General features: G+C 48.6%; 1 protein-coding gene across 1 annotated transcript; it reads right to left on the bottom strand.

Moving 5' to 3' along the window:
- Positions 1-381: 381 nt before the first annotated feature.
- On the bottom strand, positions 382-8,915 carry LOC142290579 (ghrelin-like). Its single transcript, XM_075334540.1, has 5 exons — positions 8,844-8,915; positions 5,180-5,320; positions 3,961-4,071; positions 3,195-3,306; positions 382-489 (listed from the first exon to the last, which is right to left on the bottom strand). Exons 2-5 carry the CDS (start codon positions 5,291-5,293, stop codon positions 470-472), a joined length of 357 nt encoding a protein of 118 aa, XP_075190655.1. The 5' UTR covers positions 5,294-5,320; positions 8,844-8,915; the 3' UTR covers positions 382-469.
- Between the last annotated feature and the right edge of the window lie 18,540 nt (positions 8,916-27,455).

Below are 27,455 nucleotides of genomic sequence, written 5' to 3' on the forward strand. Positions count from 1 at the left end.
CAGTACCTTGAAGTGCCCTGATGGGTTCAGGGGCGCTACACAGCTGCAGCTTCTTTCTATGATCAGTAATACTGTCAGAGGGGAGAAAGGGGACGAAGCTGCAGCTTCCCTCTATGTCTGATACCGCCTGATCTGAATGGGGAGGGGTTGGACATCGGATTGTTTTGTGACATTCATCTCTCACATTACACCAGGAATGATTCACCCATTCAACCAACACAAAGAAAATGAACAGTCAAACCAAAATCTGTAGATATGACACAGTTTCTGGCTACTTCTCCAGTCTATAACAGAGGGGTGGACTGTTTCATTATAAATGGTTGGAATATGACGGACGCTGTGGGATGGGTCATAAATAACTCCAAACAGATAAATTGCTTGTAAACATCTATTTTATTTCACAGGAGGGTTCATGCAGTGATTGACAGGACAGAGGAGCCCTGCAGCTGTGGGCACGGGGTGAGGATGGCTACGCATTTTCCTGGGTATCTGAAGAGTTAAAAGGGAGACGAAACTCAGCAAACACTTTTTTGGTATGAGGAGTTGTTATAAGTTACATTTTACATTCGGTGTACAGAAAACATGGCCCAATATCTGATATAGCTCTGCTTTGGGTTATTTTCATTATCAGAATTTTTTTATTGAAGGGAAACTCCTATCTCATTACCTAATGGTAAGTTGCTAGGATCTTCTATTACATCCCGATTAGTGGGAGGCCGACCTTTTCCAAGACGTCCGGTATAGTGGTACCAGCGGGATAATACTGGAGGCACTCAACTATATTTTAGACTCTTAAAGGGGCATTCCAGTATTCGGATGAGAATCTCATTATAGTATATGTATAATTGCCTTTTTGCTCACACTCCTACTCCCTATGTGCCCCGCCTTTTCGCTTCACTAGCAGACTACAATTCCCATGATGCACTACTGGCATTCATTCTAAACTGTGCTCCTCTTGCTGTAGACTCCGCCCTCTTGTGCATTTCATAATGTGCTCCCCACTGCGGAGCCTCTCACTTTAGTTCCCCTCCTATAACTGCTAGTGCTGGAAATGAAGCTGTAGTAGGAGAGAAAAGGCGCAATAGGGTCTTACCCGATTTACAGGGCAGAGGGAAAAAAGGGTTAAAACACACTCACCTGGCTGGGTTGTGCCAGTCACAACCCCTTAGAGAACGTGGATGAGTGCTTTAGTGGTTCAGCAGCGGCTCCGTGTCTGAGCAAAGGATATCAAAGTGTAGACTGGAGGAAAAACGGGTTTAAAAACCGCGCTAGGAAACCACGAGCAAGAATTTAAATGAATATTTTTCTTTTATTTAGATAATTCCAACGCGTTTCGGAGACCCATCTGTCTCCTTCCTCAGGGAAAAAAAATCTTACAGTCAATGAGGAGTTATCCTTATAAAACAACATACAGACAAAAGGGAAAAAAAAAGGGAGGGGGTGTAACCAATCTTGACGTCATCACTCCATGTACATGGAGTGATGACGTCAAGATTGGTTACACCCCCCTCCCTTTTTTTTTCCTTTTGTCTGTATGTTGTTTTATAAGGACAACTCCTCATTGACTGTAAGATTCTTTTTCCCTGAGGAAGGAGACAGATGGGTCTCCGAAACGCGTTGGAATTATCTAAATAAAAGAAAAATATTCATTTACATCCTTGCTCGTGGTTTCCTAGCGCGGTTTTTAAACCCGTTTTTCCTCCAGTCTACACTTTGATATCCAGTGCTGGAAATGAGCAAGTCTGACCAGCACAGTGATGCTGAACTGCAGGTGGCAACTCACCGGCGGGGCGGACTATCACCATCATATATTGGGCCACTAAGTTCTGAGTGATTACTATGTAGTGAGGTTTGTCTGTTGAATAATAAGGGTCACATATTATTGATTGGAAGACCCCTGGGATGAAAATGGATGATCTCTCACAGTTTAAGGCCAGTTTCAGACATCTGTGTTTAATCAGGTGCCAGCTACATGCATGGTTATGGTCATACGTGTGTCATACGTGTGTCACACATGTGACATCTGTGTTTGCATACGTGTGACATGTACTGGAGAAAACATGGGTCTTTTAAATAAAAAGATTTTCTATATTTACCTGTATCCAGCTCTGTTTTCTTTGGCTCTGCTGTTTCCCACTTCTGACCGCCGCTCATTTTATTCATTGATTATTCACTGCACTGAGGAGCTGGAAGCCGGAGCATTGAGGGGACAGCATCGCCGGGTACAAGCATCGCTGAGGACAGCAACGCGGGGACAGGTAAGTATTCACAAAGCAAGCTGTGTGTGTGCAGTGACGTCCAGGAGGTCATCATAGTTCTCAAGGAACTCTGATGACATCCTGATGACACCCCCACGACACCCGCGCTACAGTGGGTGTCACAACGGTGATTTCAGGGGTTCATCAGAGTTCATTGGAAACTCCAATAACCTCCTGGACGTTACTATACACACACTGCTTGCTGGATACTCACCTGTCACCGGCGATGGCGATGCTGTCCCTGGCGATGCTCCGGCTTCCAGGTCCTCATTGCAGTGAATAATCAATGAATAAAATAAGCGGGGGTCAGAAGCGGGAGGCAGCAGAACCGAAGAAAACAGCGCTGGATACAGGTAAATATAAAAAATCCTTTTATTTCAGAGACCTGTGTTTTCTCCGGTTCGTGTCACACTGATGTCACATGGATCACATCAGTGTGCGATCCGTGTGACATCCTTGCTGCCGGAGAAAAAACGGACATGTCTCCGTGTGCGTGCGGGGCCACATGATCCATGTGAAAACATGGCCGTGTGTGTAACTCCACAGAATAACATGGGTACATGTGGCATCCGTGTTAAAAACGGATGTCACACATAACTGAAACACGGACGACTGAAGCCGGCCTAATGAGCAGAGACGTTGGCATTTAATCTAAATCTATGAGTCATGGGCTCAGTGCTGCTGGAGTGAGAGATTGCTGATTGCAGCAGGCCGGCCTCCACATTGTTTACTTTTGGCATCTTCAGATGAGGGGACCCTTCACCTTGCCATTATCTCAGGTTTGTCCGTACAACCAATGGCATGATCGGGCAGGGGTTACACTGGCGCCCGCTGATCTATCTGTGTTTTTCTATGACTGAGGTGACTTGCTGGACAATGACTCTTTGGCCACAGGTTATAGCATCACACGTGTAGTGGGCGAACAATGGTCTGTACCTTTGGGGGAACTGAGGGTGAACAGTCCGAGTAGTAGATTTTCTATGGCTGCTTTCTGCCTCTGGATCTGCTCCCGAGTCACCTTCATATTAATGTCCAGAGGGATCATTACCTGGAAGAGAGAACACTAAGTGCAGGCGGAGGCACAGACCCAGTAGGTGCACTGGACTGAGGCTTTGTTATACTGTGTGAAATATTAGCTCTTATAGAAGTCATGGAGGCTTTGCAGGTAGTAGGTGTATGGTACCGGTTCTCATACATGCCGAGTACCGGAAGGTATCAGTTGACGTGTCACCACTGACCAGCAGAGAAATGAGCAGAGGCGGGACACCATTTAGGGTATTGGAGTGGTGCATGGGAGACACCTGCCTTACCAGTTAGGGTATTGTTCACACATTTTGGATTTGACCAATATGTGCAGTATATGCAGATGTGCAATATGTGCAGATTTTGCGTCAAAATCTGCATCATATCTGCCTCCAATGCAAGTCAATTAGGTTCCACAACCATAAAAAAACTTGTAAAAAAAGTAGCATGAAAATTTCGCGCCTATTTATTCACATTTTTTTCTGTATATGCGAACGACATTGCGGAAACTACTCAACTCGTTTAGCTCTCTGCACTGAAATCCTCTTCAAGACAGGACCATGTATACATGACTAACACCGGTGCCCATGTAATGATCCCAGCAGCACTGGCTGCTCATCACGGGGTAAAGAATTCAGACAACTGAACCCCAGTTTTCATGACCCCACAATATACAGACCTCAATCTCTTCCTGATCTTCAGAAGGTTCTTCTATCACATCCCCCACAAAGTCTCCAGCCTCCCTGCGCCCCAAATTATTATACTGCAGCTTTTTTGGTATCTTCTTACCCTGTAAAAAAACACGAGAGGTAAAAAAAATCTATATCCATAATTCATTAGTGCAGTTAATATTTCATACTGGATCCACAGCTGCGCTCACAATTCTGCTAACTGTCACCTATCATATTGTTAAAATAAATCTGTCACCTGTATGATATAAGTGGAAAACATGATTTATTAGGCAGTGCAAACAAACAAAAATAACGTTTCAGTCTGTGACAAAAGGCAACTTTACACACAGCGACATTGCTAGCGATGTCGCTGGTGAAAGCACCCGCCCCCGTCGGTTGTGCGTCACGGGCAAATCGCTGCCCATGGCGCACAACATCGCTAACACCCGTCACACATACTTACCTTCCTAGCGACGTCGCTATGGCCGGCGAACTGCCTTCTTTCTAAGGGGGCGGTTCGTGCAGCATCACAGCGACATCACTAAGCGGCCGCCCAATAGAAGCAGAGGGGCAGAGATGAGCGGGCGTAACAACCCGCCCAATTCCTTCCTTCCTCATTGCCGGCGGCCGCAGGTACAGTGATGTTCCTCGTTCCTGGGGTGTCACATGTAGCGATGTGTGCTGCCGCAGGAACGACGAACAACCTGCGTCCTGCGACAGCAACGATATTTGGGATTAGAACGACGTGTCAACGATCAACGATTAGGTGAGTAATTTTGATTGTTAACGATGCGTTTCACACGCAACGACGTCACTAACGAGGCCGGATGTGCGTCACAAATTCCGTGACCCCAACGACATCTCGTTGCGTGTAAAGCCCGCTTTAGACCTTCATCAGACTGATTGCCAAAGGATAAGAAACAGTGTATTGTGTCACCCATCATAAGTCTATGCTGTGAGCTCCTATAATGCACAGAAAATGTACCAACAGCATGTATCAGCGAGATATGTTATGCTCAAAGTAACCTAAGGGGAAACTAGCAGTATTGTGAATGCCGCTCTGGATGTGAATGAAGTATGACATATGGTTAAATTGCTCTCGGTTTTAGCAGTTTTTCCCAAGCTGTGGCTTGCTAGGAGTTGCAAAACGTCAAGACCCTACATGATCTGATGGAGTTGCAGCTTTTCTAGAGCGTTGCAGTTTGGCGATCACGACACTCCACTTACCGCGCTTTTCTGTATATCTGCTGGGCTTAGGAAGCTCGATCCGCCCTCCACATCCTCCGTCCATACAAGGCAAAACAAGACGACAGCGCAGAGCGAAGCTTTACCCAACATCATCCCTAATTCTGATTTCTTGCTGGAGATCTGAAAAATGGAAAAAATATGTTACATTGAGTCCAAAGCTAAAATGGTCTTTACCTGCAGATGTGACTTACAAGAAGCCTCACAGGAAAGTCTTCACACCCTCAAGTTTGCAGCGCATTTATAGGATAGGCCAAAGGAATTTGGAGCGTCTCCTGAGGAACCAGATGGGGTGGATATCTGCGATGACGTGAGATACGGTGGCGACTGAACCAACATAACAAGGGAATGTAGAGAGACGCCATTGTTCTGGTCTTGTCGATGGAAGTGACTGCGGCCGCTGTGGTGACAACAGGGACCAGATACTGATAGCGCAGGAGGGAGCAGGAAGAATTTCTTTTATTGCTCTGATGTCGTGTTTGTCTGTGGTTAATTCCATCTATATTATAATGGAGGTCAGAGGAGATGTGATTGTACAACTTACAAGTGTGGACAGCAAACATGTGACAGCTGCCACTATGGAAGGAAAGCGGAACATAGTTGTGTACTGGGAGCAATCAGTAATAATATATGTAACCCCTGGCAAAAATAACAGAATCACCTGGCTTTGAGGATGTTCATTCAGTTGTTTAAAGCAGATCACAGACATGGCACAAAACTAAAGTCATTAGAATGTAAGCCCGCAAGGGCAGGGTCCTCTTCCCTCTGTACTAGTCTGTCTATTGTAATTTGTATATGTATTCTGTATGTAACCCCCTTCTCATGTACAGCACCATGGAATCAATGGTGCTATATAAATAAAAAATAGTGATAAAATAATTTCAAATAGAAACTTTCTGGCTTTAAGAAACACTAAAAAAAAAATCATGAAAACATAATGTGCTAGCCAGTAACGGTTACTTTTCAAGACCAAACGGGGAAAAATTATGGAATCACTCAATTATGAGGAAAAAATTATGGAATCACCCTGTAAATGTTCATTACCAAAACTAACATCTGCATCAAATAAGATCTGCTCGTTAGTCTGCATCTAAAAAAGGAGTGATCATACCTTGGAAGAGCTGTTGCACCAAGTGGACTGACATGAATCATGGCTCCAACACAAGAGATGTCAATTGAAACAAAGGAGAGGATTATCAAACTCTTAAAAGAGGGTAAATTATCACGCAATGTTGCAAAAGATGTTGGTGTACCGCCCCCGTGTCAGCGGCCGAGCCGCTCGGATCCGGAGCCGCGGTGGCTCGAGGGGTCTCCGGACCGGGTTACTCGCACACTCGAAGTGAAAAGGGGGATATGTACAGGGAATTTGGAAGTTCGTGACGCCACCCACGGTGCGTGGTAAAATGGAGTACCACCGCTGCTGTTAGGGCGCCCGGTGGCGGTGATATGGCAGCAAGGTGTTTAACCCCTCCGTGGGTAGGGGGTTGTGCCCCGGGGCCCGGTGACTGTACCGAAGGGGTGCCGTTGGGAAGGAAAGGGTTTCTGCGTACTCAGTCCAAGAATACTGACACTGACAGCTTGTAAACCAGAATTCTGAGCACCTCTGCAGCAAGGAGGGAGCACACTTGGATTCGTGCCCTTGGTGTTGCTTATTAGCCTGTGACCTTTTCCGTGGCACCTTCTTCACTGTTTGGACCCCATAGTGTGGAACTAGTCGGGTCCTGCTCACCCATATGGCTAACGGAGTGAGCTTGCTCTCAGGATTCACGCTTGGGATTTGATGGACTGTGTTTTGGGAAAAGTCCTATCCCCTCGTTGCGCTAGTACCCCGATTTTGGAGTGGGTGAGGGATGAATCTTGAAGACTTTGCCCCCATCGGGTAAATTACCAGGACGCTTGAAGCTACTTCCCGGCCTAAGGTCCGCATACCCCGTCGTGCCCTGGCCCCTGCCCAGAGATGGCTCAAGGCCGCCGGCTACCCTCCTCGGCAGATCCGTGCCCCTTGACATGATCCCCTGTGACCGGGGATCCAGGTCCTACCAGGCCCAAACCAACGTCTGCCACCTAGTAGACTAAAGGAGCCCTGCTTCAACACTGTGACCTCTCCCTCTGAGAGTCACCACTCCACGCCTTCTCCTTCCACTCCTCTTTCACTTCTCTTTTACACTTTTCACTTTCCCCCACCAACCCCCAAGTGGGCGGCCCTATTCCCTTCAGGCCCCCCAATGGTGTGTCTGGTGGGTGTGGTGCAAAGTGTTTCTAGGATTTTGACTGGCTCTGATCTTAGCAATACCAAAGAACAGGGATCCGTAACCAAGGAGGATGCGGATACTGTGCAGAAGGGCAGATTGCACAATACCCTGTGACGACCTGATAGGCCAGGGCGTCACATTGCTTGTTCACAGTCAGCTGTGTCTAAAATTTGGACCAAATACAAACAACATTGTAAGATTGTTAAAGGCAAACATACTGGACGACCAAGGAAGACATCAAAGCGTCAAGACAGGAAACTTAAAGCAATATGTCTCCAAAACAGGAAATGCACAACAAAACAAATGAGGAACGAATGGGAGGAAACTGTAGTCAATATCTGTGACCGAACTGTAAAAAACTGCCTAAAGTAATTGGGATTTATATGCAGAAAAGCTAAACAATAAAACACTGACTGGCTGAAGAGAACATGTAAATTTCCACAGTCATTGATGATATGGGGCTGCATGTCAGGTAAAGCCATAGGGGAGATGGCTGTCATTACATCTTCAAAAAAATGCCTAAGTTTACATTGAAATTTTGGATACTTTTCTTATCCCATCAATTGAAATGATGTTTGGGGATGATGAAATCATTTAACAAAATGATAATGCATCCTGCCATAGAGCAAAAACTGTGAAAACATTCCATGAAAGAAGACACATAAGTTCAATGTCATGGTCTGCAAATAGTCCGGATCTCAATACAATTGAAAATCTTTGGTGGAAGTTCAAGAAAATGGTCCATGACAAGGCTCCAACCTGCAAAGCTGATCTGGCAACAGCAATCAGAGAAAGTTGGAGCCAAATTGATGAAGAATACTGTTTGTCACTCATTAAGTCCATGCCTCAGAGACTGCAAGCTGTTATAAAAGACAGAGGAGGTGCAACAAAATACTAGTGATGTATTGGAGTGTTCTTTTGTTTGTTTGTGATTCCATCATTTTTTCCTCATAATTGAGTGATTCCATAATTTCCCCCCTGTTTGGTCTTGGAAATTAACAGTTACTGTCCAGCACATTATGTTTCCCTGAATTTTTTTTTAGTGTTTCTTAAAGCCAGAAAGTTGAAATATGAAATGACTTTAGTTTTGTGCCATGTCTGTGATCTGCTTTTTTTAAACAAAAGTAAACAACTGAATGAACATCCTCAGAGCCAGGTGAGTACATAATTTTTGCCAGGGTTTGTATTTACACAGAGACTCCACCAGCAGAATAGTGTGTGCAGCTCTGGAGTACAATACAGTATGTAACTCAGCATCAGTACAGGATAAGTAATGTAAGGAATGTACACAGTGACCCCACCAGCAGAATAGTGAGTGCAGCTCTAGAGTATTGTAACTCAGTACTGTATAAGTAATCTAATGAATAGTAACAAAAAAGGGGCAATCAGCTTACCTGTCTGGTGCATGACAAAAAGTCCTCTGTAGTAATATGGGTTGACCCGCGTAGAAGCCAGAACTCGTAGTGTTCCTTTAAAAAAAATAAATATATATATATTTATTTTTCAGATTAAAAACATTAGTGGCAAAAAGCAGCAACAAAAATGATTAAAAATATTTAACAATGGTAGAGAATGGATGCACGTCTAATCAGGCAACCGGGTAACTTGTTTCTTATCAGTGTGGTTGTAAAGGCCCAGTCACACTAAACAACTTACCAGCGATCCCAACAACGATCCAACCTGATAGGGATCGCTGGTAAGTTGCTAGGAGGTTGCTGGTGAGATGTCACACTGTGACGCTCCAGCGATCCCACCAGCAACCTGACCTGGCAGGGATCGCTGGAGCGTGGCTACAAGAGTTGCTGGTGAGCTCACCAGCAACCAGTGACCAGCCCCCAGCGCCGCGTGGAAGCGATGCTGCGCTTGGTAACTAAGGTAAATATCAGGTAACCAACCCGATATTTACCCTGGTTACCAGCGCACACCGCTTAGTACTGGCTCCTTGCTCTCCTAGCTACAGTACACATGGGGTTAATTACCTGATGTGTACTGCAGCTACATGTGCACAGAGCAGGGAGCAGCGCACACCGCTTAGCGCTGGCTCCTTGCTCTCCTAGCTACAGTACACATGGGGTTAATTACCTGATGTGTACTATAGCTACATGTGCACAGAGCAGGAGCTGGCACTGGCAGCGAGGGTGGACGCTGGTAACGAAGGTAAATATCGGGTAACCAAGGTAAGGGCTTCTTGGTTACCCGATATTTACATTGGTTACCAGCGTCCGCAGAAGCCGGCTCCTGCTGCCTGCACATTTAGCTGTTGCTCTGTTGCTGTCACACACAGCGATCTGTGCTTCACAGCGGGAGAGCAACAACTAAAAAATGGCCCAGGACATTCAGCAACAACCAACGACCTCACAGCAGGGGCCGGGTTGTTGCTGGATGTCACACACAGCAACATCACTAGCAACATTGCTGTTACGTCACAAAAGTTGTTCGTTAGCAGCGATGTTGCTAGCGATGTTGCTTAGTGTGACTGGGCCTTAAGACCAGGGTGAGTCGGACATATAACACAGACGACAATTGCATCAAAATGCCCGAACTGGCCGCAGCTCTCCAGACCTGAGCAAGACAGCTGCATAGAAATACATGAAGCTGTCAAGCTTGGGTCAGGAGAGCCTCCGCCAGTGCGTGCAATGCAATGTGATCCTTGTCCCAATTACCCTGGCCTTAGGGGTACTTTGCACACTACGACATCGCAGCTGTGATGTCGGTGGGGTCAAATCGAAAGTGACGCACATCCGGCGTCGCTGTCGACATCGGAGTGTGTAAATCGTTTTTGATATGATTAACGAGCGTAAAAGCGTCGAAATCGTATCATCGGTGTAGTGTCTGTCATTTCCATAATTTCAGAAGGACCGATGTTACGATGTTGTTCCTCGTTCCTGCGGAAGCACACATTGCTGTGTGTGAAGCCACAGGAGCGAGGAACATCGCCTTACCTGCGTCCCAGCTGCAATGAGGAAGGAAGGAGGTGGGCAGGATGTTTACGCTCATCTCCGCCCCTCTGCTTCTATTGGCCGCCTGCCGTGTGACGTCGCTGTGACACCGCACGACCCGCCCCCTTAGGAAGGAGGCGGTTCGCCAGCCAGAGCGACGTTGCAGGGCAGGTAAGTGCATGTGAAGCTGCCGTAGCGATAAAGAAGGGCAGTGAGCCCCATAGGGGTGAATGGACCCCATGACGATCGGGAGGGTGCAAGGTTAGGAAAGGGTTAATGGGTTTGCATGGGATGGGGGATATGTGGGAGTACAGGATTGGTAGAAGGGAGCTGTAAGGGGATTGGGGGGGAGCAAGGATGGGGTGGGGTGTTGTGAGAGGTATAAGAGAGGGGGGTGTATTGATCACCTCCCCTTTCGTCGCTTGATCTCTGTGTCCCAGGACGTACTGCTGCCTCCTGCCATGGCTGCCCTTGCTGAACTGCTGGAGATGGTGCGGGGGGCCTCCGAGGTATTAGGAGTGGATGCCCTGAGGCAGCAGCTGGCAGCGGTCTGTGGGGCTGGAGCGGCGCCGCCTGCTGTTCCAGCGCCCGGGCCGATGCTACGTGCTCGGCGGGCGCGACCGCCGGAGCGCTACTCCCCCAGCTGGAGGGGGAGAATACGATCAAGGAGCCCCTGCGGGGACCCTCCGGAGCAGCGGCGGAGCCCTTCCACTCACCTAGGGGAGCAGCCGGCCACCGGGAGGAATCCGCGTCGGAGATCCCGTGGGTCGGGGGTGGGCGGAGCCTCGGCGAGGCCCACTTCCGGTCCGCGGCCTGCGCAGCATCGGACCGGAGCATGGATGACGGCAGCCCCCAGTGATGTGCCGGCTGGGGGTGGCGCTCGGCGTGCCGGATTGCCGGAGGAGACTCCCTGCAGGCCGCAGGGGAGAGCTACAGGACGGAGGACGGGAGCGGATGCGCGCGGCGAGGTCAGGAGATTGGAGGAGGGGTACGGTGGCCCGCAGGCACAGAGGAGATCGGTAGTCACGGTCCCCCCCGGCGAGGAGCGTGCTGGGGGAGGGTCCCGGCGAGGAGCAAGCTCGGCACGGCCTTCCTGCAGTCGGCAGGGAGAGAGCCCTCTGAGGACGGCAGGAGAAGTGGCGGCGCAGCGGGATGGCACGACTACAGCGAGGACAGACGGCGGCAGGGCGCCACGGCGGGAGAAACGGAAGAGGTCAAGCAGGAGTCGCCCGGACGAGCAGGGTGCGGTGACCGTGGGGGTCGACGGCCGCCAGGTGCGGGCTGTCCCCTCGCTGGTCCCCCCTGAGGATTTCGGCAGCGCATCTGACTCCAGCGAGGAAGAAGGAGCAGCGGCGGGTCGGACGGAGCGGCAGCAGGAAGATCGTGGCACGGCTGTTCCGGGGTCGGCGCAACGGCAGCGCGAGCGGGGGCGGGGGTTCCGTCGCTGGACGCGTTGCGCTGGGGGCGAGTGCGGTCGGGCAGTCTGGTTTACCGGGTCCGGAGTTTTGGGGGCAGCTTATGGGGGTGTTGCAGGGGTTGTCTGCGGAACGGGTTAGTCGGACTGGGCCTGGGGCTCCGGTGGGGGCGTGGGTGGGCCCCACGGAGGTGGTGCGGACAGAGGCGCCGGTGCGCGAGGTTGCGGCGGGGGACCCGACCTCAGCGGCAGGTACGGGACAGGAGGCAGGTGGGGCGGCTTCCGGGGGCGCAAGTAAGGAGGCGGAAAAGGAAAAAGAAAAGGAGGATGAGGTTGTGCGCTTGGATGATAGGGCAAGGAGTGAAATTTATGTGTGTTTTGAAGGTCAGTTAGGGGTTCATTTGAAAAAGGAGGTGAGGGAAAAGATTTGGAAAGGGGAGTATGTGGAAATTTTTTCCCTGCTTCCCTTGGAAAAGTTTAATTTGGATAAGGTAAAGCCCAGTGATACAAAAAAGGAGAAGGAGGATGAGGAAAAACGGAGGTATAGGTTGATCCCGAGGACGTTTACTAACTGGCTACAGGCCTTTGCGATCTTAGCCAGCGTGATCGGGGAAAAGGAGCCGGAGCATTGTTCCGCCCTATTTGGATATATGGATGCGATAGGGGAAGCGTATAGAGTATACGGCGGTTTAGGGTGGTTGAGATATGATGAGCAGTTCCGGCAACGGAAGGCTCTGCGGCCGGGAGTCCAGTGGGGCCACAAGGATATTTCTTTGTGGATGCGGTTAATGACGGCGCCGGTTCAGCCCTTTCGAGGGGGTGCCGGGAGCCCGGGTGCGAGCGGCGGGTCCTCGGCTGGACAGAAAAAGGGAGCTTGTTGGCAGTATAACGAGGGACAGTGTAAGTTCGGGGCCTCTTGTCGGTTCAAACACGAGTGTTCCGGATGTGGAGGGTCCCCCCCTCTGGCCAGGTGCTTCAAGAAAGGGAAAGGAAAGGCGGGGGATGGGTCTGGAAAAAGGGAGGACGCCAGTGAGGGTCGAGGCGATGCTTCCCTATTTAAGTAGATACCCGGATGTTCGGGCGGCGGAGTTGTTGGAACGGGGTTTTACGGAGGGCTTTCGGATTCCGTTTGAATCTGAGGCGCCGGTGTTTCGCCCGGGAAACCTGAGGTCCGCAAAAGAACATCCGGCGGTGGTGAAGGAAAAGCTGCAGAAGGAGGTGGAGTTGGGAAGGATGGCGGGCCCATTCCAGGACCCGCCATTCTCCAATTTACGGATTTCCCCCCTTGGGGTGGTTCCTAAGAAGGAGCCGAACAAATTTCGGCTCATTCATCATTTATCTTATCCGGCGGGATTGTCGGTGAATGATGGGATATCACCGGAATTGTCGGCGGTATGTTATGTATCGTTCGATAGGGCCTTGGAGCTGGTAAGGGTAGCGGGGCGGGGGGCCCTGATGGCAAAGGCGGATGTGGAAGCAGCTTTTCGTTTGCTCCCGGTGCATCCAGAGAGCTTTCATCTCTTGGGGTGTATGTGGGATGGTGAATACTATGTGGATCGTTGCTTGCCGATGGGCTGTTCCATTTCGTGTGCTTATTTTGAGGCATTCAGTACGTTTGTGGAATGGGTAGTCAAGGAGGTGGCAGGAGTCCATTCGGTGATTCACTATTTGGATGACTTCTTTTGCGTGGGTCCGGCGGGCTCTTCGGTTTGCTCCTTGTTGTTGTTCACGTTAGAGCGGATCGCGCGTAGCCTGGGTATTCCGTTGGCAAAAGACAAAACAGAAGGGCCGGTGACGGTTTTATGTTTCTTAGGTATCGAAATTGATACACTGGCAATGGAATGCCGGTTGCCGGAGGGGAAGCTGTTGGATTTGAAGGCGTCGGTGCGGTTTTTTGTCTCAGGCCAAGAAGGTGCGGTTGCGCGAGTTGCAGTCAGTGCTCGGAAAATTGAATTTCGCTTGTCGCATTATGCCGATGGGGCGGATATTTAATAGGAGACTGGCGGGCGCAACCGCGGGGGTAAAAGCTCCAAATCACTTTGTCCGAGTGACAAAAATGATGAAAGGGGATTTGTTGGTGTGGGAGGAGTTCTTGGACCGGTACAACGGTCGGACCCTTTGGATGAGCGAGGCAGTGTCCAATAGCCAGCTGGAATTGTACACTGATGCTGCCCGGGCGACGGGTTTTGGAGCAATTTTTCAAACGCGCTGGTGCGTGGGAAAGTGGCCGCAGCGTTGGGTGGAAGCAGGTTTGGTGAGGAATTTGGCGCTGTTGGAATTGTTTCCCATTATTGTGGCGGTGGAGTTGTGGGGCCCTGTTTTTGCTGGAAGAAGGGTTTGCATGCATTGTGACAACATGGCGGTGGTGCATTCCATCAACGCACTGTCGGCAAAATCCCCGCCGGTTGTGGGGTATTTAAGGCATCTCGTGTTGCGTTGCTTGGAGTTAAACATTTGCGTGGTGGCTCGGCATGTGCCTGGGATTCACAACGAGGTGGCTGATGCGCTATCACGGTTTCAGTTTTGCAGGTTCAGGAAGCTGGTGCCGGAAGCGGACGCGGAGGGAGAACCTTGCCCGAACTGGCTGTGGGACCTGGCATCGGTATAGCATTTGAGGGAATTCGGAGATCGGTGTCTGAGGCTACTTGGTGCCGATATCAGGCGGTGTGGAAGGAATGGGCAGAGTTGGAAAGTAGGGAGTTCATGGAGTCGGGTTACAAGGGTCGAGTATTGGGGGTACTGATGTTAATAAGTGGGGATTTTTCGGAAGGCAGGTCGGTTTCGGTGATTGGTTGCAAGTTGGCGGCGTTGGCCTTTTTGTTCCAGATGCAAGGGGTTCGGGACGCAACTAAGGATTTTCTGGTGCGACAGGCAATGAAGGGTTTTCGGAAAGGGGCTCAGTCGCGTGACTCTAGGCGGTCGGTGTCATTGCCATTGTTGGTGCGTTTAGTGGGGTGTTTAGGGGAGTTATGTTCATCTCCTTATGAGCGGGTGTTGTTTTCGGTAGCTTTTGTACTGGCGTTTTTTGGGGCCTTTCGTATTGGCGAATTGGTCAGCCCGACTAAGCAAGCGATGGGTGGTTTGCTGTTGGGTGATGTAATGCTGGGGGAGGATAGAGTGGAATGTCGGCTTCGCTTTTCTAAGACGGATCAGAGGGGCCGGGGGCGCTTAGTAGTGTTGTTCGCTTTATCGGGGCACCAGTTGTGCCCAGTGTTACATGTGTCAGAGTTTTTAAAAGTGCGCGGCGGTTACCCTGGTGTTTTTCTTAGACATGCGGACGGATTGGCTTTGTCGCGGTATCAATTCAATGCGGTGCTGAAGATGGCTCTAGCAAGGGTGGGGGAGGAGCCACGTAAGTACGGGTCTCACTCTTTCCGGATTGGGGCGGCAACGGAGGCCGACAGGTGGGGTTTGAGTGAGGACTGTATCCGGCGGATTGGGAGGTGGGAGTCTTCCAGGTTCCGTTTGTACATTAGGCCTCACTTGGTCAGGTGATGGTCAGGGGTGGGGGTTCAAGGTTGGTGTTTGATGCCGGTTTTGTGGGGCAATTTCTTGTTCTGTTGCTGTTTTTATTCGTGGTCTTTGTATTTTAGGTCCATGTCTTGTGTGGATCCTCGGGCACTCCTATGTGTATTGGGGAGCGTTACGGGCGGATGTGCGACGTGACGGTCGGCAGCTTGGAGTGTCGGTGTCGGAAGCTCGAGTAAAGTGGCTCGGAATTCGGGGCATGACCTGGGGTAGAGTGCGCCCTGAGGTGGCTTATTATAGCCGGATGGATCGGGTCCCTGATGTGTTAATTTTGCATGTGGGGGGGAACGATTTGGGAGTGAGGTCGGCGAGGGAATTGAAAAGGGATATTAAGCTGGACCTGTTGCATTTGTGGAGGGCGTTCCCGGGCATAGTTATCGTTTGGTCAGACATTATAGCTCGGACGCAGTGGCGTTTTGGGAGGTCGGTAGACCGTATTAATAGGGCCCGGAGCAAGCTGAACCGGGCTATTGGCAGGTTTGTGGCGAGAAATGGGGGGTTGGTGGTGCGGCATAGAGAATTGGAGGAGTCCACGGAGCAGTATCTGAGGAGAGATGGGGTTCATCTGACTGATGTGGGTCTGGATTTATGGATGTTGGGTTTGAGGGATGGCCTAGAGCAAGCACTGGGGGTGTGGGGGGCTCGGGCCAAGTAAGGGTGTCACTTGGCCGGCCTGTGGCGGGGTGATAGGTCCGTCTGAGAGGTTGGGAGTACCGACAGTCGGTTGTTTGGTACGAAGTCGCTCAAGGGGAGTGGCTTCGGAGTGGATGGGAACTTGTGGGCGGAGGTCCCGCAGGTTCTGGGTAGGGGTAATTAACGATGGAACGTTGTTACCCCTCACCTTGGGCCGGGTGATCACGGCCGAGGTGGTCCTCTGGGCCGGTTTGGAGGTTACGGCCGGGGGGGTTAGGAATGATGGTTTGCCTCTCGGACGGATCTATCGGTGTTTCTGGTTATACGGGTATATATGTATAAGGTTAAGTTGAACAATTGAGTGGCATGTTGGGCCACGAGTTTTGGTATACATATATACGGAAAAATAAAACTGTGGCCATTCCTGCAATAAAGTCGTGGTTCTCGTCTTTATTTAGGGAGATATAGTACGGGGGGTGTTTCTGCAGGATAACCTGCTTATCCCTTATAGATGCGTCAAGAAGGGCAGTGAGCCCCATAGGGGTGAATGGACCCCATGACGATCGGGAGGGTGCAAGGTTAGGAAAGGGTTAATGGGTTTGCATGGGATGGGGGATATGTGGGAGTACAGGATTGGTAGAAGGGAGCTGTAAGGGGATTGGGGGGGAGCAAGGATGGGGTGGGGTGTTGTGAGAGGTATAAGAGAGGGGGGTGTACTGATCACCTCCCCTTTCGTCGCTTGATCTCTGTGTCCCACCCGCCCGCCCTGATATATAATTTTTATGTATATGTTTATAAAAAAAAAAAAAAAAAAAAGATTAAAAAAAAAAAAAAAAAAAGTGAAACGGTGATGGTTTTTTCAAAAAAAAAAAAAAAAATTTATAAAAAAAAAAAAAAAAAAAAAAAAAAGGAATAAAGGGAATACAAGGTTGAGTTGCTAATCTATTGTTGTCACAGCGGGGTGATAGGTCCGTCTGAGAGGTTGGGAGTACCGACAGTCGGTTGTTTGGTACGAAGTCGCTCAAGGGGAGTGGCTTCGGAGTGGATGGGAACTTGTGGGCGGAGGTCCCGCAGGTTCTGGGTAGGGGTAATTAACGATGGAACGTTGTTACCCCTCACCTTGGGCCGGGTGATCACGGCCGAGGTGGTCCTCTGGGCCGGTTTGGAGGTTACGGCCGGGGGGGTTAGGAATGATGGTTTGCCTCTCGGACGGATCTATCGGTGTTTCTGGTTATACGGGTATATATGTATAAGGTTAAGTTGAACAATTGAGTGGCATGTTGGGCCACGAGTTTTGGTATACATATATACGGTTTAAATAAAACTGTGGCCATTCCTGCAATAAAGTCGTGGTTCTCGTCTTTATTTAGGGAGATATAGTACGGGGGGTGTTTCTGCAGGATAACCTGCTTATCCCTTATAGATGCGTCATGTTCGCTACGGCAGCTATCACAAGATATCGCAGCTGCGACAGGGGCGGGGATTATCGCGCTCGGCATCGCAGCATCGGCTTGCAATGTTGTAGTGTACAAAGTACCCCTTAGTCTGAGCCTGGAAAACACCATATTGCCAGTCAGGATATAATTAGAATCTTAGTCAGGTGAGTATTATATTCCAGAGCTGCACTCCCTGTTCAGCTGGTGTAGTCATAATGTACATACACTACAGTTCAAAAGTTTGAAGTCACTTAGATATTTCCTTATTTTTGAAAGGAAAGCACTTTTTTTTTTCAATTAAGCCAACATTAAATTAGACAGAAATACACTTTGTACATTGTTAATGTGGTAAATGACTATTCTAGCTGCAAACGTCTGGTTTTGAATGCAATAGCTACATAGGTGTATAGAGGCCCATTTCCAACAACCACCACTCCAGTGTTCTAAGGGTACATTGTGTTTGCTAACTGTGTTGGACCTATGGAATAAAAGAAAGTTTATCTTCATCAACATGTTACATCTTCATTTCGGCTAATGCGCGGCTTTAACCCCTTCTCGACTCCATTTTGACCTATGGAATAAAAGAAAGTTTATCTTCATCAACACGTTACATCTTCATTTCGGCTGATGCGTGGCTTTAACCCCTTCTCGACTCCATTTTGTAGACCTATGGAATAAAAGAAAGTTTATCTTCATCAACACGTTACATCTTCATTTCGGCTGATGCGCGGCTTTAACCCCTTCTCGACTCCATTTTGTATGCTCATCCACGTGGGGCTGCAGCAGACGCCATTATCTTATGTGCATTAGTGGTTGTGACTATCACAACCCGTTCAGGTGAGTGTATACTTACAGTTTAACCTCACCGATCTCTCTGGTGTTACACTATCAGCGCTCCTTATTTTCAGATTTATTTGTGCAAGTATGTTAGCACAGCTGAAAACAGTTTTGCTGATTAGAGAAGCTATAAAACTGACTTTTGTTTGAGCTAGTTGAGAATCTGGAGCACTACATTTGTTGGTTCCATTAAACTCTCAAAATGGCCAGAAAAAGAGAACTTTCATGTGAAACTCGACAGTCTATTCTTATTCTTAGAAATGAAGGATATTCCATGGAAGAAATTGTCAAGAAACTGAAGATTCCTACAACGGTATTTACTAACTACTCTCTTCAGAGAAGAGCACAAACAGGCTCTAACCAGAGTAGAAAGAGAAGTGGGAGGCCCCACTGCACAACTGAGCAACAAGACAAGTACATTAGAGTCTCTAGTTTGAGAAGTCGACACCTCACAGGTCCTCAACTGGCAACTTCATTAAGTAGGACCCGCAAAACACCAGTGTCAATGTCTACAGTGAAGAGGTGACTTCAGGATGCTGGCCTTTAGGGCAGAGCAGAGTGGCGAAGAAAAAGCCATATCTGAGACTGGCTAATAAAAGGAAAAGATTAATATGGCAAAAAAAACACAGACATTGGATAGAGGAAGATTGGAAAAAAAGTGTTATGAACAGACAAATTGAAGTTTGAGATGTTTGGATCACACAGAAGAAAATTTGTGAGACGCAGAACAACTGAAAAGATGCTGGATGAGTGTCTGACGCCATCTGTAAAGCATGGTGGAGGTAATGTGATGGTCTGGGGTTGCTTTGGTGCTGGTAAACTGGGAGATTTGTACAAGGTAAATGGGATTTTGAATAAGGAAGGCTAACACTCCATTTTGCAACTCCATGCCATACCCTGTGGACAGTGCTTGATTGGAGCCAATTTCATCCTACAACAGGACAATGACCCAAATCACACCTCCAAATTATGAATGAACTATTTAGGGAAGAAGCAGGCAGCTGGTATTCTATCTGTAATGGAGTGGCCAGCCCAGTCACCAGATCTCAACCCAACTTGTGGGAGGGGGGAAGCTAGAATGCCAAAGGTCTGCAAAGCTGTAATTGCTGCAAACGAGCAGTCTGTGATGACAGCAAAGTGTGAAGAAGAAAATTATTATTTCAAGTAAAAATCATTATTTCTATTCTAACCTCGTCAATATCTGGACTCTATTTTCTATTCATTATGCAACTCATTTGATAAATAAAAGTATGATTTTTCATGGAAAAGACAAAATTGGGTGACCCCAAACTTTTGAACTGTAGTGTACATTACATTACTTATACATCCTGTATCATATCTCACTATAACAGCCAGAGGTAATTAGCTGTCACATGCTGCTGAAGGGGTTCCATGTGCAATTCATACTGTAGTGGAGTTTATTGTATCATAACCGTCTTGATTTTCCTTGATTGCTTACAATCTGTTTCCCTTTTCTAGGCATGTAGGCTATACTGATATATTGTATGGATTCATTATCCCCTTGATGTTTTATACATGGTATGTGTGCACATCCTATTATGTGCATCACTTACCATGTTTTTTTTATTTTTCTGAATATATACTTACCTTCTATGTTACAAGCTTGTTGTTGCACTCATGCTTTGTTAATGGGAACCAATCACCAGGATACCAGGAAGCAACATTTTTCTGTTGGCTGAGGCCCCGCCCCTTCTAGTCACATGGGTATGACCTCGGCACAGGTGTCCTGCAAGTCAAAAATTCAATCGATGGTATAATACTTATGCTAATTCTAACAGGGGGAGGGCATAACTATGAGTACCCCCCAGATATTATCTGATCCTCAGCTGCTGTCACTCAAGAAGCTGCCGATTCTATAAACTTTACTTTCTTGGATTTCAAAACCTAAACATCCGAGCTCACCTCTAAAGGTATGTATGGAATCTACTTGATAGGGCCAGTATAGCACTGGCTTTAGGTTATATACGAAAATCCTGATGATTGGTTCCCTTTAATCGTTGTAACATTTTGCACGTTGCACATACTGTATTTTGTTTTGGTATTGCCTTTTATGCATGGGTAAATTTTTCTGCAAACCACTGGTGGAATAGACATGTGCGTGCATGCCATGTCTACTATAAAATATTTTGTCGATATACTGCAGCCTGCACATGCGCAGGGATTTTTGTTATAGATTTTTTTTTTTATTGATTTCTTGCTCTCAAATGTGTAGTAAATCATTGTGGTGCACCTGTACCTGTGTATTGACGTAATAACATTCACCTATTTTAGGGATATTTATTTACTGCCTCACATCTTTTTTGACTCCATTGACATCATGATTTTGCTTTGCTCATGCTTGGGCATGCATGTAGTAATATACTGTTCGTACAGGCTATATGCTTAATACAGTATACATTGACATTTTTGAAACTACCATATATTGTTTATTATGATCTTCTGACTTCCTATTCACTTCTCTACTGTAGGGTTGCTGTACCTACATTTCCTTAAACCAACTTTTTTGTACATTTTGTACATGAATATCAGTACTGTCCTTGGCGCATGCGCAAATTGTTTATGCATCACTGTCAGAACAGAGACTATCTGCACATGCACTTTCTTTATTGATTAAATACTGTCGACCTACTTTGCCCGTGCATGCACAGTTTCTCTGGTTGGATTCCCATTGATTTCTTCTCTGCTTAGTATTGTCCTTGGCGCATGCGCTAATTGTTCATGCATCACTGTCAACACAGACTGTAAGTACATGGTCTTCATTGATAAAATACCTTGTCGACCGTCTTTGCCACTGGCTCCAGTCGAATGTGCTTTTAATTTCTTGTCTTTACATGCGCAGTGGGTTCTCTACCTATGTGACTTACTTGTGCCTGCACCCTGATAACTTTATTCCAACTTTATTTATACTGTTTTTGCATTTGCAGAGTGCATTTCTAGACAACAATACAAGCAATGGCCTCCACATCTGGTAATACTTAGCTTATTATTTTATTTCTAATTGTATATAAGGGACACTGTCTGGCATTATGATTAATTTCTACCCCTGAGGAAGCCACAAAACAGGTGGCGATGCACATGGGGTCTTTTCCACATCTTATATTCTTTTGCTTCAATATTCAGGTTCCCTTTTACACTCATCCTACTTCTCCTAAATTTCCTACTTTGGTGGTTACCGTCATGGCCAGGTGTGATTTTAGCCCATTCTTCCACACAAACACTGTTCAAATTCTGAAGGTTCCGTATGCTCCTTATATGAACTGTGGTAACCACACATGGTGGCGATGAGAAGGCGCATGAAGTATTTGGCTGGCAAGTATAGTATCCTGTTGAAGCCAAAAGGACCAACACGTTTCAAGAAGCACAATTCCTCTTCATCAGGGTCTGGTTGCTGCTAGTCAGATGATATCTGATATAGCCTAATAGCTTGCCAATATGCAAACTACATTGGACACAGATGGGAGAAATGGATGCAATGTTTATGTTTAAAGAATTAAAAATCTAATCATATCAATTGAAACCTTAAGTGAATGTAAACCTATAGAGCTTAAGTTAAAAATATTTGATAGGAATCAATTAAAATAATCCATAAAACAGTGCATGTTTATATCTCCATAATTAAAACATATATATATATACATATATATATATCTATATATATAATTGCCTTATTCTGTCTGTCTGTCTGTCTGTCTGTCTGTCTGTCTGTCTGTCATGCTCCGAAATTGTGTCCTTACGGTGACACAAAGCTGATTGGCCGCTGGGCTCGCCATGGCCCCGCCCCCCCACACGGATTGGCCTCTCGCCCCGGCTCTCTGCAGGCCCCGCCCCCTCACGCAATGCACGCTCGCTGTGGCCCAACTGACACGGGGCTCCGATTCCCAGGTGAGTACACACACACACACATCAGATCACACTCACTCTCACACATCACATCCACACATCACAACATGCTGGGATATCGCTTGCTTCTACACCGGCTCCGTCAGGATCCCGGCAGCGCCAGACATAACCTTGCGATGCTGGGATCTTAACGGAGGCCGTGAAAGCTGGTAACCATTATACACATCGGGTAACTAAGGTCCCTTAGTTACCCGATGTGTATCATAGTTACCAGTGTACACCGGCTCACACTCACACACACATCACATCGCATCCACACATCAAGGTCCTGCAGCTGCAGAACATACATAACATAACAGCACACACATACACACACACAAATCTGATCACACTCACTCACATACACACATCACATCGCATCCACATACTCACAACATCCTGGGATATCGCTTGCTTCTCGGCGGCGATATTGTGCTGTGAGCTTCCAGGACCTGACGGAGGATCACATGGCCAGAAGCATGTGATATCCCCGGATGTTGTGAGTATCAGCGCGTATGTGCAATATCGTCAGTGTCTGTGTGTGTGAGTGTATGCGATCGGGTGTGTGTGAGTGTATGCGATCGGGTGTGTGTGTGAGTGTATGCGATCGGGTGTGTGTGTGAGTGTATGCGATCGGGTGTGTGTGTGAGTGTATGCGATCGGGTGTGTGTGTGAGTGTATGCGATCGGTTGTGTGTGTGAGTGGATGCGATCGGTTGTGTGTGTGAGTGGATGCGATCGGGTGTGTGTGTGAGTGGATGCGATCGGTTGTGTGTGTGAGTGGATGCGATCGGTTGTGTGTGTGAGTGGATGCGATCGGTTGTGTGGGTGAGTGGATGCGATCGGTTGTGTGGGTGAGTGGATGCGATCGGTTGTGTGGGTGAGTGGATGCGATCGGGTGTGGGTGAGTGTCGGCAGAGGAGCACGGCGTGCTGGAGGAGGCTGGGAGCAGAGAGGCTGATCTTGGGGAAGGCTGGGAGGGGGGGGCTGATGCTGAGGGAGGCTGGAAGGAGAGAGGCTGAGCAAACGTGCTCCATCCGCCATACTGCGCACTCCCCATCGTGCTGCATCCCCCATGCTGCGCACTCCCAAACGTGGTCCATCCGCCATGCTGCGCACTCCCAAACGTGGTCCATCCGCCATGCTGCGCACTCCCAAACGTGGTCCATCCGCCATGCTGCGCACTCCCAAACGTGCTCCATCCGCCATGCTGCACACTCCCAAACGTGCTCCATCCGCCATACTGCGCACTCCCCATCGTGCACCATCCGGCATGCTGCGCACTCCTAAGCGGATGGAGCATGATGGGGGGTGCGCAGCATGGCGGATGGAGCACGTTTGGGAGTGCGCAGCATGGCGGATGGAGCACGTTTGGGAGTGCGCAGCATGACGGATGGAGCACGTTTGGGAGTGCGCAGCATGACGGATGGAGCATGTTTGGGAGTGCGCAGCATGCCGGATGGTGCACGACGGGGAGTGCGCAGTATGGCGGATGGAGCACGTTTGGGAGTGCGCAGTATGGCGGATGGAGCACGTTTCGGAGTGCGCAGCATGGCGGATGGACCACGTTTGGGAGCGCGCAGCATGGCGGATGGAGCACGTTTGGGAGTGCGCAGCATGGCGGATGGAGCACGTTTGGAAGTGCGCAGCATGGCGGATGGAGCACGTTTGGGAGTGCGCAGCATGGCGGATGGAGCACGTTTGGGAGTGCGCAGCATGGCGGATGGAGCACGTTTGGAAGTGCGCAGCATGGCGGATGGAGCACGTTTGGGAGTGCGCAGCATGGCGGATGGAGCACGTTTGGGAGTGCGCAGCATGCCGGATGGTGCACGATGGGGAGTGCGCAGTATGGCGGATGGAGCACGTTTGGGAGTGCGCAGCATGGCGGATGGAGCACGTTTGGGAGTGCGCAGCATGGCGGATGGACCACGTTTGGGAGTGCGCAGCATGGCGGATGGAGCACGTTTGGGAGTGCGCAGCATGGCGGATGGAGCACGTTTGGGAGTGCGCAGCATGGCGGGTGGAGCACGTTTGGGAGTGCGCAGCATGGCGGATGGAGCATGATAGGGGGTGCGCAGCATGGCGGATGGAGCACGTTTGGGAGTGCGCAGCATGGCGGATGGAGCACGTTTGGGAGTGTGCAGCATGGCGGATAGAGCACGATGGGGAGTGCGCAGTATGGCGGATGGAGCACGTTTGGGAGTGCGCAGTATGGCGGATGGAGCACGTTTCGGAGTGCGCAGCATGGCGGATGGAGCACGTTTGGGAGTGCGCAGCATAGCGGATGGACCACGTTTGGGAGCGCGCAGCATGGCGGATGGAGCACGTTTGGGAGTGCGAAGCATGGCGGATGGAGCACGTTTGGAAGTGCGCAGCATGGCGGATGGAGCACGTTTGGGAGTGCGCAGCATGGCGGATGGAGCACGTTTGGGAGTGCGCAGCATGCCGGATGGTGCACGATGGGGAGTGCGCAGTATGGCGGATGGAGCACGTTTGGGAGTGCGCAGCATGGCGGATGGAGCACGTTTGGGAGTGCGCAGCATGGCGGATGGAGCACGTTTGGGAGTGCGCAGCATGGCGGATGGAGCACGTTTGGGAGTGCGCAGCATGGCGGATGGAGCACGTTTGGGAGTGCGCAGCATGGCGGGTGGAGCACGTTTGGGAGTGCGCAGCATGGCGGATGGAGCATGATAGAGGGTGCGCAGCATGGCGGATGGAGCACGTTTGGGAGTGCGCAGCATGGCGGATGGAGCACGTTTGGGAGTGTGCAGCATGGCGGATAGAGCACGATGGGGAGTGCGCAGCATGGCGGATGGAGCACGTTTGGGAGTGCGCAGCATGGGGGATGCAGCACGATGGGGAGTGCGCAGTATGGCGGATGGAGCACGTTTGGGAGTGCGCAGCATGGCGGATGGACCACGTTTGGGAGTGCGCAGCATGGCGGATGGAGCACGTTTGGGAGTGCGCAGCATGGGGGATGCAGCACGATGGGGGGTGCGCAGCATGGGGGATGGAGCACGATGGGAGGTGCACACCTCCCCCCAACACACACACACACGCGCACTGCACAACACACACACACTAGGAATCACAAACAACGCCCTACACAGACACCCACACACACAGACAACGCTGCACACACAAATATACGCACATACTGCACAACACACACATTGCTCAAAACATACCTCCCCCCAAAACACACCACACCCACACAAACCGCACAACACACACACACACACAACGCTACAGACACACAGCGCTCCACAAACAACGCAACACACGCAACACACATACAACACCGCTCTCACCCCCCGCGACACTCAGAACATGTACAGCGCCCTACACAAACACTTGGTAACTACACACAACAACATCTATATATATAACAAAAATCATACATGAACTACACAATACGTAAATTCTAGAATACCCGATGCGTAGAATCGGGCCACCTTCTAGTATATATATATATAGCCCCAATTACAAATGGTAGATAATGTCATTAGATATAAAAGTCATGTGATATAGGGATAAAAAAAAAATACCTATCATCGCTTTTTGGCCTTTTGGTTAAGATCAAGTATAATATCTTTTTGAAAAAGCAGCTTTGGCCTGGGCCGCCTTAGTAGATAAATATATCATGCAACTAGAAAGAAAAAAGTTTCACTTTATTCCAAAGTTTAAAAAATTGGAAGATATAAAAAAAATGCATAGATTGCGTGAAACGCGTAGACCAAACCCAGTGTCTATGTATCTTTTATATCTCTCCCATTTTTAAACTTCATAATTAACGTGATGTGTTATTGAGTTATTACTGGTCAAGCGGTTGCTGTTTTTTCTCTTCATAACTTTTTAGATATATCATGCACACTGGGTTTAGTGCACTAGCTTATATAATGATTTGGTGGAAAACCTGACCCCTCAGGATCAATGCCATTAGGCCAGGTAAGTTTATAAGGTCGAAGTGTATAGTGCCCTAGGAGTGGTGACCGGAGTGCCTCAACTTACTTAAGCACACACTCAAACTAGGCCTTTTGGCAAGGATTGAGGCATTTTTACATTCGTGGCAGAGACTCTGGTCAGGTTTACACTGGAAACACCTTCCACTGCTTATTTTATTTGAAATTGTTTTTCAGTGTATGACACTTTTTTACATGTGTACCCTGTTGTAAGGACTTTTTGGGATGCGGTTCACTTTTGGTTTTCCTCCTGTCTGGGGAGGGGCGTGTGTGGCCATCAGGTTCCACTCCTCCCTCAGAATGCCAAGCTCCCTGCCTTCAGGAGTGGATCCAGTGTAGATAGCATCCTGGTTTCACTTGGTTAGCAGCCTGGGTGGATCCCGGGAGCACGAGTTGGACCTTCCCTGGTCGTCTGCAAAGGGGAGTCACTTGTCACAGGTCCTTGCTGTGGTTGTCTGTCTCAGAGGGATAGGGAATTGCTTGTTGGAAAGCTTCCAATTCAGAGTGGGTTGTGATACACTGCATCCTTGTGCAGCCCTGTTTTTTTTATGTGGCACTATCACATTTTTCAGAGAACCTGGGTGATAGTTGGTTTTTTTTATCTCGATATCGTGCGCTATAAAAAATCTCACTCATTGGACATGTACGAAGAATGTAGGATTTAAAAACTATTCAGTACAAAAATTGTTCATTAAGAATTCTTTAGAAAACAAACTAATTCAGTAAAAGACTTAATGTGGATGTTGAGTCCTCATTTCAAAATATGATAAATGTGGCGCCGTCAGAGCAAATTAGAGTTGTTCACCTATAAATAGGCTGCTCCAGAAACTAGGCCTCACCTAGAAACCAGTGGAGATCCCATACCCATAGCAATCAATCAGAATACAGCTTTTTATTGCATAACCTGTCCTGAAAGCTGGATTCTAACTGGTTGTTATGGGCAACACCACATGTAGTGTAGGTTTTCATACATGATGGTGCCTAGACTTGTGCCTGGTTATAATCAATTCCTCAATTTTTTAGGCATGAGGCTGCATGTGGCCAGGTTCTAGCAGCCACCCTGCCTCCTCCCCCCCCCCCCCTCCCCAAAAAAAATAGACCAAAACATTAAAATGACAGAATACTGCATTATAAAACATGGTAACCTCTGAATACACATTGTTTGTGTTTTTTCCATGTTCTTACATTTCTGCTTCTGAATGATGCCCCCCATTATCAATAGAACGTGTTATTGCCAGTAGCAACCAATCACATCTGTTTAAGCTCAACAAACTGAGCTCCGATTTATTGTTACAGGTATTTTCGGCCAAAGAAACCTAGAATTTTGAAAGTGCTATAATATTAAGGTCATGGAAGAA

This window comes from Anomaloglossus baeobatrachus, chromosome 2 (genome assembly GCF_048569485.1).
Source record: "Anomaloglossus baeobatrachus isolate aAnoBae1 chromosome 2, aAnoBae1.hap1, whole genome shotgun sequence".
Classification (NCBI taxonomy): Eukaryota; Metazoa; Chordata; class Amphibia; order Anura; family Aromobatidae; genus Anomaloglossus; species Anomaloglossus baeobatrachus.